This window comes from Acartia tonsa, chromosome 3 (genome assembly GCF_053477335.1).
Source record: "Acartia tonsa isolate MP-2025a chromosome 3, ASM5347733v1, whole genome shotgun sequence".
Classification (NCBI taxonomy): domain Eukaryota; kingdom Metazoa; phylum Arthropoda; class Copepoda; order Calanoida; family Acartiidae; genus Acartia; species Acartia tonsa.
Genome location: NC_137262.1, coordinates 17,579,705 through 17,594,063, shown reverse-complemented (window position 1 = coordinate 17,594,063; position 14,359 = coordinate 17,579,705). Strand labels below are relative to the sequence as shown.

Genomic DNA, 14,359 nt, shown 5'->3' with positions numbered 1-14,359 from the left:
TTAACACAGTTTATTTAAACATTTTATTATATTTGATAAGTCCAATTTAATTTAAACAATTCATTAGTTGGTTTATAAATAAAAAAAGCAATGTAAAAAATTTACTAAACGCTAAAACATTTTTTAACTCGGTTTTTTACGGACATTTTTTTATCAGGCCGGCAAATAAAAAAAATCGGCCGTCAAATAAGTCATTAAGCATACTTTAAAATGGGAGGCTTGCAAGCCTGGCTTATTCTCGAAATGCTTCTGTAAAAACTAATCATAATTATCTTTGTTCCATCACTTATCTATGTATTTTGACACCTGGTTGACAGTAATGATATCAAATATGAAATGGACAAATTTACAAAATGGCACTGCCCATATAATTTTCATTGGTATAAATAAATGTACAGCCTCAGTACAAATAAAGGGAGAAGTATAGTTTGAATCTCGAGTTTTATTTGAATTCAAACAAAAATTTTTAAAGACTCAACCGAATTTTAGTAACAACAGTTACCAAATGTAGAATATAACGCATAAGAAGTTAGGAAAAGACTACGTGTTCATACGGGAAGGAGGGATAATTGGACTGTAAATTACACCGATTACCAAAGTTTTATAAACACGATCTCTCATTGGCTTGCTTAAAAACTTTTGTGACTTTGAAAGTCTTCTAAACATTGTCAGTGCCCAAACTTCTATTTTAACATTTTAATTTACAGATTTTGTTAATTCTAATTGGGGTTTGCATCAATTTATCGTCTACAGTCGTATCCTTTACCGACCCTAGATCCTGCGTTACTCAACAAATAATTTTTTTTTTTATAAAAGCAAAGTATTTCTATAACTAGGGTCGGTCCGTCCGTCTGATCTGATAGCTTTTTTTGTTAATTTAGGCATGTTAGAATTGCCTTATCGATTTCAGGGTGATTCCTGTAGTAGTTAGGTTCGATTTAGAAAGCGAAGCAACTCTATAATCATTACCAGAATGTAAGTACGTCTATTTTAAACATGTTAATTTAAAAAAAAATAATAACAACAAAGTTTTATGTGATCTAATTAACAGATTGATCTCATTTTTGGTATACTGATTCCTGGGACAACAATGTTCAATATTATATGTATGCGAAGTAACTATATTATCAATTCATAAAAATATGAGTATGTCCATAAATATTGTCCTGTATCAAGCCGTTTTTCAACATAGTTACTTACTTACAATTTTGCTTCGACCCTTATACATTTATGTTCTGATTATTCAGTTCTGACACTATATAAGTGTTAATGTCCGTTTGTCCTACCGTTTCAGTGCTTCGCTTTTATGGATGTTGTCATCCCTGTTGAATAAACTGTGAATTAAACAAAAAATGATTTATATAAAATTTATTAAGGTACTAAAATGTCCAATGAGCAATAAACTGAATGATAATACATTTTTTGTAAATTAATTTTTGATTATATATTTTTAAAGATATTTAATAGATTTTTACACCGGTATTTTTGATCTAGAAAACTAGATGGTTACAGTCAATTTATATCTACATAACAGAAATAAACTACATTTTACATATAATACAATCAGAATACCTATTGACAAAGTTATAAAATATGTATCTATTTGATTATTTATTCAGAATATAATTAGAAAAAAAATTTATTTAAAAAAAGGATAAGTAAAATTTTATGGTAGTAAATTAAAAATGTACATTAAAAAATATATTCATAACAAAAATTCGTTGTAATGTACTTAAATGGCCCTTGAATTCATTTTTAATGCTAGAATTGACACAATTCAATTATCTTACATTAAAATTTTATTATACTATATACATTTTTTTCTTTCTTAATGAATACTAAGATTTCTAATATTTTTTTATATTTCACTGGTTACTCTTTGAATTTTTTTCTGAAAATATCATCCTGGTAATCAGAATTTGATATTTCACTTTCGTCTGTACTGTTCTGACTGCTTAGGTCCTTCCTAAAATATTTTAAATGGTCATTCAGTTATATTTTTCATATTAATTTTTATAAATTCGCCACTGCGGAAGTTGGAAAAAAAATAATTTATAACATTCAATAACTCCCTTTCATCCATAAAAAAAGTAACATTATTTCTTTCTGTCTGTACCGAAAGATCTCGCGAACCGCTAAATAGTTTCGGTTCTCCTTTATAGTGTAGCTTCCCACAGGTCCTGGGAAGGTTTATATAGCTGTTTCTTTCCCCTTTAAATTTTTTTTCTACTTTTTCTTTTTGAAACTTAACTTAATTCGTCTTTAAACTAACTAAACTGAATGGCGTAATTCCTTGGTTTGTTCTGTCGTCTAGCGGCCCCAATATTACGTAGAAGCTGATCCATAACAGGATTCTGGACTGCTGCTATCCCTAGGTTACAGTTAGATTCATGGAAAGTCAGTATATAGGGAGAAGGCAATCGAAAACTTACATTGTCTTCTCCACTCCTAAAAGTAGCTTAAAAACTCAAATTAATCAGGGGATAATGATTTATTCTCGTATTCATTATAAAACGATGCGAGAAATAACTATTCTTTATTGTTTCTCAATTAGAGTACTTAAAAGTATAAATTTTAACATTTACTGGATTTAAAATTTTTCTTGATTTTATTCAAAGTTGACTGAGCGGTTATTTTGTATGTAGGCAATGTAGCATTTAAAAATTCCAAGTTATAATGTTCAAATAAAAGTAGTAGTTTAATGATTAAGTTGCATTATATATAAAATCTAAGCGACTAAGGGAGATTAGTAGGAATGCAATGTAGCTGAAAAAACATTTTGTAGATTGAAAAAGTGATATAAATCCAAAGTCCTATGACATTTTTATATTGTATAGTCTTTTTATCTGTTTTACAATTGTGAATCTAACTATGCCTGTTTCATTAATTTTTCTACCCAACAAAGGAGAGTCCATAACACCACTCATATCGTAATCAGAATCAAAATCACTCTCCACATCTAAAAATATTAAAATATTAGAGTGTCTCTTGTAACAAGAAGAGGAGAGTCCATAACAGCACTCATATCAGAATTAAAATAACTTATGCAGTAATAAACTTTAAACAATATTTCTTTGAAGTTTTCAATGGGAATGGCAATAAGTTGTATATGTTCTTGGCTTAAGTATTCAGCCTACTAACGTAAATGCATTATATATCAATTATACATGCACAGTAGCTTAAATTTTTATCATTTGTAATTCACTGACAAACTGAGATTAGAACCCAATACCTCAATGATAACTAGTATTGTAGACAGTCTAATGCCGCAAAACATTTCATACCTAGAGTATCAATTGATCTGGAACTTGAATTTTTTTTGATGACCTTCTGTTTGCCTCCAGTGAGCATGCTCAGAATCAACTCAATGTCGTCTTTCATCTTTTTCATCTCTTTGCGCTGAATTGTTTCTGTCACGTTCATTTTGCGCCTGAATAATTGAAGGAAAATTTAATTAACAGAATTTCATAAAATTCTGAATGGCAATTTTAAAAAAAATTGTTTTTGGTTTGATTCGGGCAGTTTCATTTCAGAAGAGAGAGAAAGAGGTGACAATGGGCTGTTTATTACACTAGTCCCCAAAGTTTTATGATAACGTTTTCTTATTCGTTGGCTTAACAACTTTGGGGACTTAAGTGAATTTTTATTTGTTTATTTATTAAGTTGAGTATTCAAACGTTTCAACAACTAATCTTAATCTACAGAATTAATTTTGTGTATCATCATAAGGGATCATCAATTTGACGGCCATTGTTTTATCCCTTTAGAGCGCTGATATTGTTGCAATATTTCAATAGAAATCACACAACCTCAAAATTAATCACAGTTAGTAAAAGAATTGCAACGCACCTGAGGCAATTTTCATGGATAGATTTCTTGAGAGTTTCTGGAAGGGTTTTATCGTTAATATCATTTGGACGGATACTGTACACTTTCAAAAATTTCATTGATAGACCCTGAAAGAAATATAGAAGTAATTAGAAAATTTGATTAAAAAAGAAACATAAAAAGAAAAATAAGGATGATAACTTTGAATAATAGAAAAACCTTTTACAATTTTTTTATATAGGCATACATATCAGATGGAAACATTTTTTGTGCATTGCACTTTCTCCTTGTTTGTCAATTTTTTTTATAACTATCGTTCTATTTTATGATTTCTACCTGAAGTTTACTCTTCAAATATTCTTTTATACATTCTGGCAGGGCACAGAAATATGGAGATATCAAGATCTTCTCCATGTAGTTAATCAGTTGCACCTAGAAACAATGCACTGAGCTTGTGACTTTTTGACTAAAGATTTGCATTAGATATTTTTTGTTTTTTAAACTTTGGGAACTTAAAAAAAAATTGATTGGTTGGTTCCAAAATAGCAATGTTCAAAATTTTCAACGGATGATTTAATTTACAGCTATGGGTAATTTGTTTCAAATTATTGGGGATATAAACCAATTATTGCACATTGTCTTATCCCTTGAGATATCTGAATTTACCTGTTGTAATAGTTGGTGTAATTTGGCAGATTTGGATAAACCCTGGATATCTGATACTGCGAGACCAACCAGCAGGTTCATCAGGATAATGGACACAAAGAAAGCAAATATGGCCACGAAAAGATGGGCAGTCACTGGAAATACAGGCCACTCTACTTGATCCTCTGATGGAAGAAAAATGAAGATTATTTACAGCTGTAGTTTTATTATCAAATCTATGCCAAGAGAAAATTCCATAAATAAGCAGCAAAATATTTTTTTAACTGCAGCTTCAAACCTAGCGGCTGGTCAAGGTTGAAATCAGCAGCTAATAAGCTCGTCCGGTTTTGTAAAACACTTCTTTCGCATTAGTTCTCAGCCGCATTTAAGCTGCTGATTATTTTCAAAAGTTCGCAATCAATCAAGCCTTGATTTCATTAATCAACAGACAAGCAGCTCTAAAAACTCTCTTATAATAAAAGTTAAAAACTAGATTTAAATTTTGGACTTTTTTACCTATAGATTGTGTGCTATAAAACGCAGTTGTATTGGTTGTTTTGTTGACAATAATACTGTTCTTAGAGTAGTACAGGTCCTCGTATTCTATTTCCCCTAGCATCATCACGATCAACTAAAATAAAAAAAATAAATCTTAAAAAAACCTCTTTGACAGTAAAAGGGATTTTATAATAGTTATTTCTCGCATCGTATTATAAACAGCTTTCCGCGGATATAGAATGTACAATTATAAGATTAAAACCAGTTTTTTTAACCGCCAAGGTGCCGAAGGCATCGGCCAAAAAACTAGTTTTAATCTTATGAATGTACATTTTTATATTCGTAGAATGCTGGATATAATACGATGCTAAACGTAGTTTTTTCGTATGGATGAGAACCGGTTTCTATCCACCGGATTCGAATGAATACGAGAAAAGATTATTTTGAGATAAAAAATCCTTCTTGTTTAATTTTTTTCAAAAGATATCTTTACCTTAATCAAAGAAGTGATAATGTTTTGGAAAGATGCATTTCCTGGAAAAGCGACCATAAAAGTTGTGGCAAAGGCCAGCAACAATGAGATGTAGGCCCCCATAAAGTTCAACATGCTGATAGTTACCGTCCTAAATATAAAGTAGTAGAGTTATCTTAACTTTCATTTAAGGAATAGTAGCTTTCGCAAAATTCCTTTGTGAGTAAGATTCCAGTCAAAAGAGCTTATTATGTCAAACTGTTTTTAAATACGCCTTTGAACTGAACAGTTAGACTTAATAAGCGCATTTGACTTGAACTCGCTCACAATTTTACGGAATATTGCGAAAGCTACCATTCCCTTTTAGAGTATAATAATGCCATTTTTAAACATCAATAGATATATAAAGTCAAGATGACCAATCACTGAACAATCCGACCCTAGTCTTGATTATCGAGTGAACACATTTTAGTCTGATTGAAATTAAGTTGGGTTAAGTCTTGTGTTTGATTGACTGAATCTATCTAAGAAATCTTTGATATGGAATTGAAAAAGGAGTTTGTAATGTTAACATAATGTGGAGGTAAATGTAAGTCGAAATTTGTTTAGTTCCGGAAAAGTAAGTAATGCGTCAACCATGACCATTTTTGTTATGCTTTATTGTCGACAGAAAATATAAAATGTTGTGTCATTCATGGGTATCAAGGTTTATTTACTCTTTGATTATTTTATATTATCCATACTGTCATATGCTTGATAAAGTAAGCTATTTTTTCACATTATCTTTTTTCTCCTTTTGTTTAAATCTCACGTGTTTTTCCAATCAGCAGAAGGTATGTTTTTATATAAAAATATTTCAACATAAGAAAAATTTATGTAAATGATTACTTACTTGAACATTTCAACATATTTTCCAAATCTTGGAACCCTGGCAATAAGGAACATCATGTAGAGCCAGGTAAAGAAACATCCATAACAGGCTGCATGATATTGCCATCTTCCTATCTCTATTTTCGAACTGTTCTACAATTAGGAAACAAAATGAAAAATTAATTTTAACAATAATAAAGGGAGGGAAGGCAGTTTTTACACAGTCCTTAAATGCCCCCCCAGAATATTGATTTTTAGGACAAGATACAATATTTCAAATGAAGTATCACTATAATCAAGTCCTAAAAATTTAAGTATGTATTCTAAACTTACGCAATTTTGTACTAAATTTTTTTTAAAAATCTTGTTTATACATTAATATTTTACTTTCTGACTTCTGATACTCTTCAAAAATGGTAATGTTCGTCTGGACTACCGTCTTATTTTATAGCTTCACTTTTATGGATGTTGTCATCCTTGTTAAATTAGAAACTTACACTAAAATCAATGGAAATGACACATATAGTTGTAATTATGATCATCAAGTCATGGAAACTTTCTAACTGGCGGAAATATGTTTTTGGACTTGCCCAAAACTGAAAACAAAAATAAAATTAATATTAAACAAATATGAATACATAGAAACACAAACACAAGTAAGAATTTTGTATATAAAAGAAGACTTGTCCAAGTTATAATTTTCTTAAAAAATTAATTCAACCCTTATTATTGTAATAAGATCTTTAGGCAATTTGAAAGCCTAACAATTCAAACGCACATTTTTTAAAATGCCCCCCAAAAATAATTCACTTTAAAACTTGCCAGTGATTAATGTTACAAAACCTAACCTAAAACTTACCTTTAATAATTCTTTGCCAAAGTAAATGCCAAGGAAAACAATGAGCAGGATCCAGCTAATGTAGGTACAGACAAACCAGGTGTAATTATCTTTTTTATCTTTATCATCTTTTATAACACAATCAAACTAAAATATTAAAATAAAAATTATACATATTGAACATTATCTCTTTATCTGGGACTAGCGGCTACTCCCCTCTGGGGACACTTGAGGTGGAGGTGGGGCGAGGTGGTACTCGCGCACCCCCTCTTTCAATTTAGTTTTTAAAAAGAAACAGTAAAAAAAATGTTTTTCCCCTTTTTTAGGTGAGATTTCTCTTGGGAGGTTGATGATACCCTACCCTAAAATAAATATAAACTTTACCAGGACCTATGGGAAGCTGCACTTTAAGTGATAATGATAATGTCTCAGTGATTATTTAAATCCTTCGGTACAAACAGACAAACAAACAGCATCTGTAGCCGCTGTAATATTCATTTAAACAACTTAGGCAAAGTTGAAATAGAAGCCTTAACTAACTAATGGATTCGATAAAGCTGATGAAGAATTTGCCATTCTAAGCAGCAGCCATCAAATTTTAATTAAACCACCCTCAACTTAATTCAGCCTAAGCCAACTTATTTCAGCTGCGAGGCTGTTAACCCATGATGAATAAATGTTTCCTACCTTACCGCTGATATTCCAGCGGTCATCTGGATTGCTCACGTCAGGTTCACACAGGGTAGTGTAGAATAGGAGAACAAACAAGGAATACACGACGGAGAATACTGCAGGTCAAATTTAGAATGTTCTATGTTTTGTTTTCATAAACGTTTTCGATACTTTTTATATCAAGAAAAAATCTCTGTCAATTGAACGATATATGGTTAAATGTTTTATAGCAAATAACATCGTTTGGTGTCATCCTAGAAGTTTTCAAATCAGTAGGAGGATGATTCTATCTTTTAAAAATCCATTGTCAAGACGAAAATTGTAATTTTTATAAATGCATATAAAATTGCTAAGGATCTAAAGGGATAAGACAATAGCCAATAAATTAATGCAAATGCCCAATGATGATACACGAATTACCCCTTCTGTAGATTACAATTAGGTGCTGAAACGTTTATAGCCCAATGTCCCCTCTGTAAAATTTTCTATTCACTGCAGGAATATTTTTTCTTGTATTCATTCGAATCCGGTGGATAGGAACCGGTTCTCATCCATACGAAAAAAACTATGTCTAGCATCGAAGATTAAAACCAGTTTTTTTAGTCCGTGCCTTCGGCACCTCGGGGCTAAAAAACTGGTTTTAATCTTATAATTGTACATTCTATATCCGCGGAAAGCCGTTTATAATACGATGAAAGAAATAACTATAAACAGTTTTATGTACGGCCACATTAAAACATAAAAATACTATATTTTGCCTGCATGTGTGAAGACTATTAGGCCCATGTACAGGTACTTCACCTGGTTCCATTTCAAGTACAAATATGCCTATAAAGTACATAGCTTAGATAATCAAATGCTTTGTTTGAGTTCCCAATGCACAAATTATATGACTCCGTGTTGGTAGTTTTGTTAATTAAAAAAAGACAAATTATAAGATATCAACAAAAATTATTCAAATTATTTTTATGTTTGTAACATACACAATTCTTTGAACCTAATGGAAAATTGTACTCTACTTTTCAGTAAAGCTTAAAATAAGAATAATAATCAATTAAAATTTTAATCATTTAAATATACAACCAATAAAAAAACTTACCTCGGATAGAGGATGTTTTAATAAATGTGAGTGTGGTGATTTACTCAGCTCCATAAATAACCGTGTATCCTTTCACAAATAACAAATTGTTAAATTATTCAATAAATCAATCAACACAAAAATCCAACAACGTATTAAGTAGCTTTGATATGTGAACTATATTTTTTATATTTCTTATTTGTGCCTGAGGAAGGTAGTTATTAATAGTTGGTGATAGCTTGGTAAAATCAAGCTTCACATGTGTGTCCAGATCTCCTGCCAACCTCATTCCACTGTCCATACGACTTTCTAAACATATTTTGTGCATTAAGATCAAAGTAATGGCTGTTTTCCACATATCACAAACAATATACTTTAGATAATTAGATTAATTAAGTATTTTAGACTACCGTCTTTTTGTTGAATTTCTTAAAAAATAGCAGCTTAATTCTTGCAAGTCTGCCCGTCCATATAAAAAATAAATGGCTTATTTTCTTTAATTTCAATCAATGTTAATAATATTTACCTAATGCCTCTATACACTGTGGAACTTTCTTATTGATAAAATGGAAGGCAGAAAATCCAGCGTTATTTTGTAGACAAAGGTCTGCCCCATATCTTATCAAGAGACTCACTCTCTTTGCTTTGCCGTCTGCAAATAAAAATAATTAACTAAGATCTCAACATGCATATTTATACAGGGTAATTAATTGCTTGGTTTTTTTTCAGGGTTCGGAAGCCGCGCTATCAGCCGCGCGGCTGCGGCTGCGGCTGAATCCTAATTTGCGGCTGCGGCTGCGGCTGATGTGGCTGAGGCTTATAGTTATGGAAGTGGCTGAGAGTGGCTGAGGCTTAGTGCGGCTGAGAGTGGCTGCGGCTGAATGCGGCTGAGGCTTAATAAGAATTGGGGTGGCTGAGGCTTACAGTGGCTGAATTGGAATTTTGTGGCTGAGGCTTCGAGCGGCTGAGGCTTACAGTGGCTGAGGGTGGCTGAGGCTTACAGTGGCTGAAGGATTTGTGGCTGAGGCTGCGGCTTACTGAAAGCCGCGCGGCTCATAGCGGCTGCGGCTTACAGTGGCTGATTGGAAAATTAAGCCGCGCGGCTGAGTGAGGCTGAGGCTGAGAGTGGCTGATAACATAATTAAGCCTCGCGGCTGATTCTGAGGCTGCGGCTTACTGAAAGCCGTGCGGCTGAGGCTGTGGCTGAATTAAATTCAGCCGCGCAGCTGAATGCGGCTGCGGCTGAATACAATATTAAGCCTTGCGGCTGATCTTATGGCTGTTTACAAAATAAGCTTTGCAGCTGAGGCTTCGGCTAAATTAGATTTTTTAAATGCATTCTAGGACATTTTTTGGAGAGTTGAGGGTGGTTAGGGGTTGTGAGAATAGGAGTGGAGGGAAGAGGGGGGAGGACAGCAGGATTTTTTCAAATGTTTGATTCAGAATTAGTACCTAAATTTCATACTGGTACCCAAAGTTTTAGTCTGGTACCCAAAGTTTTTATACAGGTACCCAAAGTTTTAGACTAGTACTCAAATTTTATTCTGGTACCCAAAGTTTTATACTAGAAGCCAAAGTTTTATACTGGTACCCAAAGTTTTATACTGGTACCCAAAGTTTTAAACTGGTACCCAAAGTTTTATACTGGTACTAAAAATTTATACTGGTACCCAAAGTTTTTTACTGGTACCCAAAGTTTTATACTAGAACTTAAAGTTTTATACTGGTACCCAAAGTTTTATACTGGTACCCAAAGTTTTAAACTGGTTACCAAAGTTTTATACTGGTACTAAAAATTTATACTGGTACCCAAAGTTTTATACAGTTACCCAAATTTTATACTGGTACCCTAAGTTTTATACTGGTACCCAAAGTTTTATACAGTTACCCAAATTTTATACTGGTACCCAAATTTTATACTGGTACCCAAAGTTTTATACTGGTACCCAAAGTTTTATACTGGTACCCAAAATTTTATACTAATACCTAAAATTTTGTTTTAATATTGGTACCCAAAGTTTTATACTGGTACCCAAATTTTATATTGGTACCCAAAGTTTTATACTGGTACCCAAAGTTTTATACTGGTACCCAAAATTTTATACTAATAGCCAGAAATTTATTCTGGTACCCAAAGTTTTATAATGGTACCCAAAGTTTCATACTGGTACCCAAAGTTTTATACTAATAGACAAAAATTTATTCTGATACCCAAAGTTTTATACTGGTACCCAAAGTTTTATACAAGTTTTTTAGCAGTAGGAATTTATTTCAACATCTTTAGTTATGATGCAGTACAAAGCCTATCAACTCCCAGACGACGAGCCAATGCGCTACATGTTGAGCCACGGTCGAGGGTTTCTATGACATTAACTCAAGGTCCAACAACCCTGGATAACTAAGGGTAATTATATCTTTCCTTTGCGCCTGTTTATGAGCCGAGGAACTTTTCATGTTGCACACCTAGCACCTAGGAACCATTTAATGTCTTCAGTTATAACGCAGTGTCTGGGCGAGATTCGAACCTATTACATGATGCGCTACTTGTTGAACCTTGGGGAACCAATTCTTTCCTTTTCTGTATTAGTTTAAGTAACATCTATCCAGCAACCAACTTTTTTTTATTGAACTACCTGCCTGAAAGTTTTATGGTAATGAGTTACGCCTGTTTATGAGCCAAGGAAATCCTCCTACTCCAACTTTACATGTTGCACACCTGCCATAGCAGCAGTAGGAACCATTTAATGTCTTCAGTTATAACGCAGTGTCTGGCCGAGATTCGAACCTATTACCTCACTGATGACAAGCAGATGCGCTTCTTGTTGAACCTTGGATAATTAAGGGGAACCAATTCTTTCCAATTTAAGTAACATCTATCCAGCAACCAACTACCTGCCAGAAAGTCCTATGGTAATGAGTTATGCCTGTTTACGAGCCAAGGAAATCCTCATACTCTAACTGTACATGTTGCATACCTGGCATAGCTGCAGTAGGAACCATTTAACGTCTTCAGTTTTCACGCAGTGTCTGGCCAAGATTCGAACCTATTACCTCCATGATGACAAGCAGATGCGCTACATGTTGAGCCATGGTACGCAGGTTACATTTGTCTTAAAAATAATCGTCTTTAAAATACTTATCATATGTACACTTGCAATAAATGTATTACTAGCTTACCTCTTATGAAAAATATTTTTTTTACAAAAGTGCTTTTTATTACAATTATTCATGGGTATAATTTTTATGACAAACTTTTTATGTCACATAATCTTAATGACAAATGTAATTATGAAGTTATTACAAAAAATACTAAACAATAGGTACTGGAAAAAGAAGAACTGAATTAAAATAATATTTTGGGGGGTAGGGTGATTTTTATTGGGTGGGGAGGGCCGGGGCGAGTAAATCCCATTTTTAATTTTGGGGTGATGTTTAATTTTTTTTCTAAGGCAATTTTTTTCTGGTAGTGTGATGGTACCCTCCCCCACAATAGTTGTAAACCGTCCCAGTACCTATAAGAAACTTCCCTGAATAGGAGCACCATATAGGTTTAGTAGTTAGCGAGATCCTGTAGTACAAACAGATAGACAGACAAACAAACAGACAGACAAACAAACAGACATCATAATACTTAATGATCTAAAAATAAGACAAATTTTCATTTTGAAATATTGGAGCTCTGATAGCTTTTTGGTACGGTAACAGCTTTGAACCATCTATCATCTGGGTTCGAATCCCAGAAGAAAAAAAAATTGGGGGGGATGAAGGGTGACTTTTATTAATTTTTTATGGGAAAATAGGGGGGAGTTTGGTTGATTTTTTTTTTAAAAATTCAAAAACTTGGAAAAGGCAATTTAAAAAGTTTTCATTAGTTCAGTAGTTATCGAATTCTTAATCTACAGACAAAATAACTTAAAAGATTATTGGACCCGGCCAGCTGCTAGCAAGAATATGACTGCCCCTTTTTATTCTGTTTATTTCCCTTGCCCCCACCTCCCTTCTCCCTTCTCCCCATCTGCTACATTCCAAACTAACACAACGAGTGTTTATTTCCCTTGCCCCCCCTTCCCTTATCCCTTCTCCCCGTCTGCAATATTCAAAACATACATAACGAGTAGCGGCATTTCATGCGCAAGTCCCCAAACTCAGTCAGAAACTGCTAAATTCTTGCACATTCCCTTTAAGCCAGTCCCCAAAGTCTGAGACTCCTAAAAATTGAATATTTGATCCATTGTCCCCTCCCTTACTCCCTGTGCACTAACCCTTAGAACATAGGTGTAAAGCAATTTTATATTAAAATTTAGTTAATAATATTACAAATAAAGTAAGTTTACCTAGAACAAATCTCCTCTAATCTTTTTTACACATTATATTCACCCTCCTTTTATATTTTTTTTTCAACTTGAGAGGAAAATAACTAAATATAAATGAGAGGAAACAAAAATTATTGTCCATTGTCCATAGCAGAATAAAAACTTTAATCACATTCAATTCTTGGTGGAATTGAACCAAGAACCTTTCCAACACACGACTGCCACACTAACCCCTAGACCAAAGGTGACAGAAATTTTGAAGAAAAATTTAGGTCTAAATATTACAATTATAATAAATTATTGGGTGCTAAATTTCATAAGTATAACTTTTATGTACATACTTTTAAAACCTGTTTTAATATGTAATGAGTTTATGGTTAAAGTATACTAGTGGCTGCGCCCCTAAAACCTCTAGGAATACTTAAGGGAAGCAAAAATAATTTATTTTGAGGGTCATCTTTTTATGGGAGAGAAAAGATACATTTCCCCAAAAAAATTATAAACCTTCCCTGGATCAATAAGAAGCTTCACATTACCACTTTATATAATAGAATATGTGGATATATTAAAAAAAAGAAAATTTGTTAATAAAATTATGGACCTCATTTATTGGCCAGTTCATTTATATATCCCATAAGAGGGGAGAGATGGATTAAAGGGGGTGTATGGGGGTTATTGTTATTTTAGCCAGCTGAGATTATTTCTTTATCAGAGTACATGAAAATATGGACAACATCAAAGTAATAATATATCGATTCATGTATTGCTTATAAATTCAGAAATTGTATAACATAATGATAAAGATAAAGAAACATTTTTTTTATAATAATTGCAGTTTCGAAAATAAAATCAATTTTAGTAAGCATCTTTGTAAAATAAACAAAATCGGATGATATATGATAATCATTTAACTATTTCAATCTATCGAGTACATGAAGATTATGTAGATTTTTTTGCATATTATACAGGACAATTTATTGCATTTTACAGACCTTTTTTTAACCAACTTTAAAAAGTAAAATACATCGCTGTTTAAATTTTTTTTGTTAGAAAACATATTAGGATAATTTGTGTTCAAAATAAACACACACACACACCCTCCCCCCTCCCCAAATCTTAATTTAATTATTTTCATTAATTTAAAA

At 32.6% G+C, this 14,359-nt stretch overlaps 1 protein-coding gene across 2 annotated transcripts in view; it reads right to left on the bottom strand.

Moving 5' to 3' along the window:
* Positions 1 to 1,353: 1,353 nt before the first annotated feature.
* LOC145313506 (transient receptor potential channel pyrexia-like) overlaps positions 1,354 to 14,359 on the bottom strand; it is a 30,034-nt gene continuing 17,028 nt past the window's right edge. For both annotated transcript variants that reach the window (XM_080152944.1, XM_080152945.1), the window contains 17 exons: positions 9,428 to 9,553; positions 9,107 to 9,210; positions 8,923 to 8,991; positions 8,582 to 8,651; positions 7,839 to 7,939; positions 7,173 to 7,298; positions 6,811 to 6,909; positions 6,336 to 6,466; positions 5,465 to 5,594; positions 4,990 to 5,104; positions 4,495 to 4,658; positions 4,165 to 4,260; positions 3,850 to 3,956; positions 3,285 to 3,430; positions 2,876 to 2,959; positions 2,295 to 2,371; positions 1,354 to 1,968 (listed from right to left, as the gene is read on the bottom strand). In XM_080152944.1, coding sequence (XP_080009070.1) covers positions 1,873 to 1,968; positions 2,295 to 2,371; positions 2,876 to 2,959; positions 3,285 to 3,430; positions 3,850 to 3,956; positions 4,165 to 4,260; positions 4,495 to 4,658; positions 4,990 to 5,104; positions 5,465 to 5,594; positions 6,336 to 6,466; positions 6,811 to 6,909; positions 7,173 to 7,298; positions 7,839 to 7,939; positions 8,582 to 8,651; positions 8,923 to 8,991; positions 9,107 to 9,210; positions 9,428 to 9,553 — 1,841 coding nt within the window. In that variant the 3' untranslated portion in view covers positions 1,354 to 1,872. The remainder of the gene's footprint in view (positions 1,969 to 2,294; positions 2,372 to 2,875; positions 2,960 to 3,284; positions 3,431 to 3,849; positions 3,957 to 4,164; positions 4,261 to 4,494; positions 4,659 to 4,989; positions 5,105 to 5,464; positions 5,595 to 6,335; positions 6,467 to 6,810; positions 6,910 to 7,172; positions 7,299 to 7,838; positions 7,940 to 8,581; positions 8,652 to 8,922; positions 8,992 to 9,106; positions 9,211 to 9,427; positions 9,554 to 14,359) is intronic.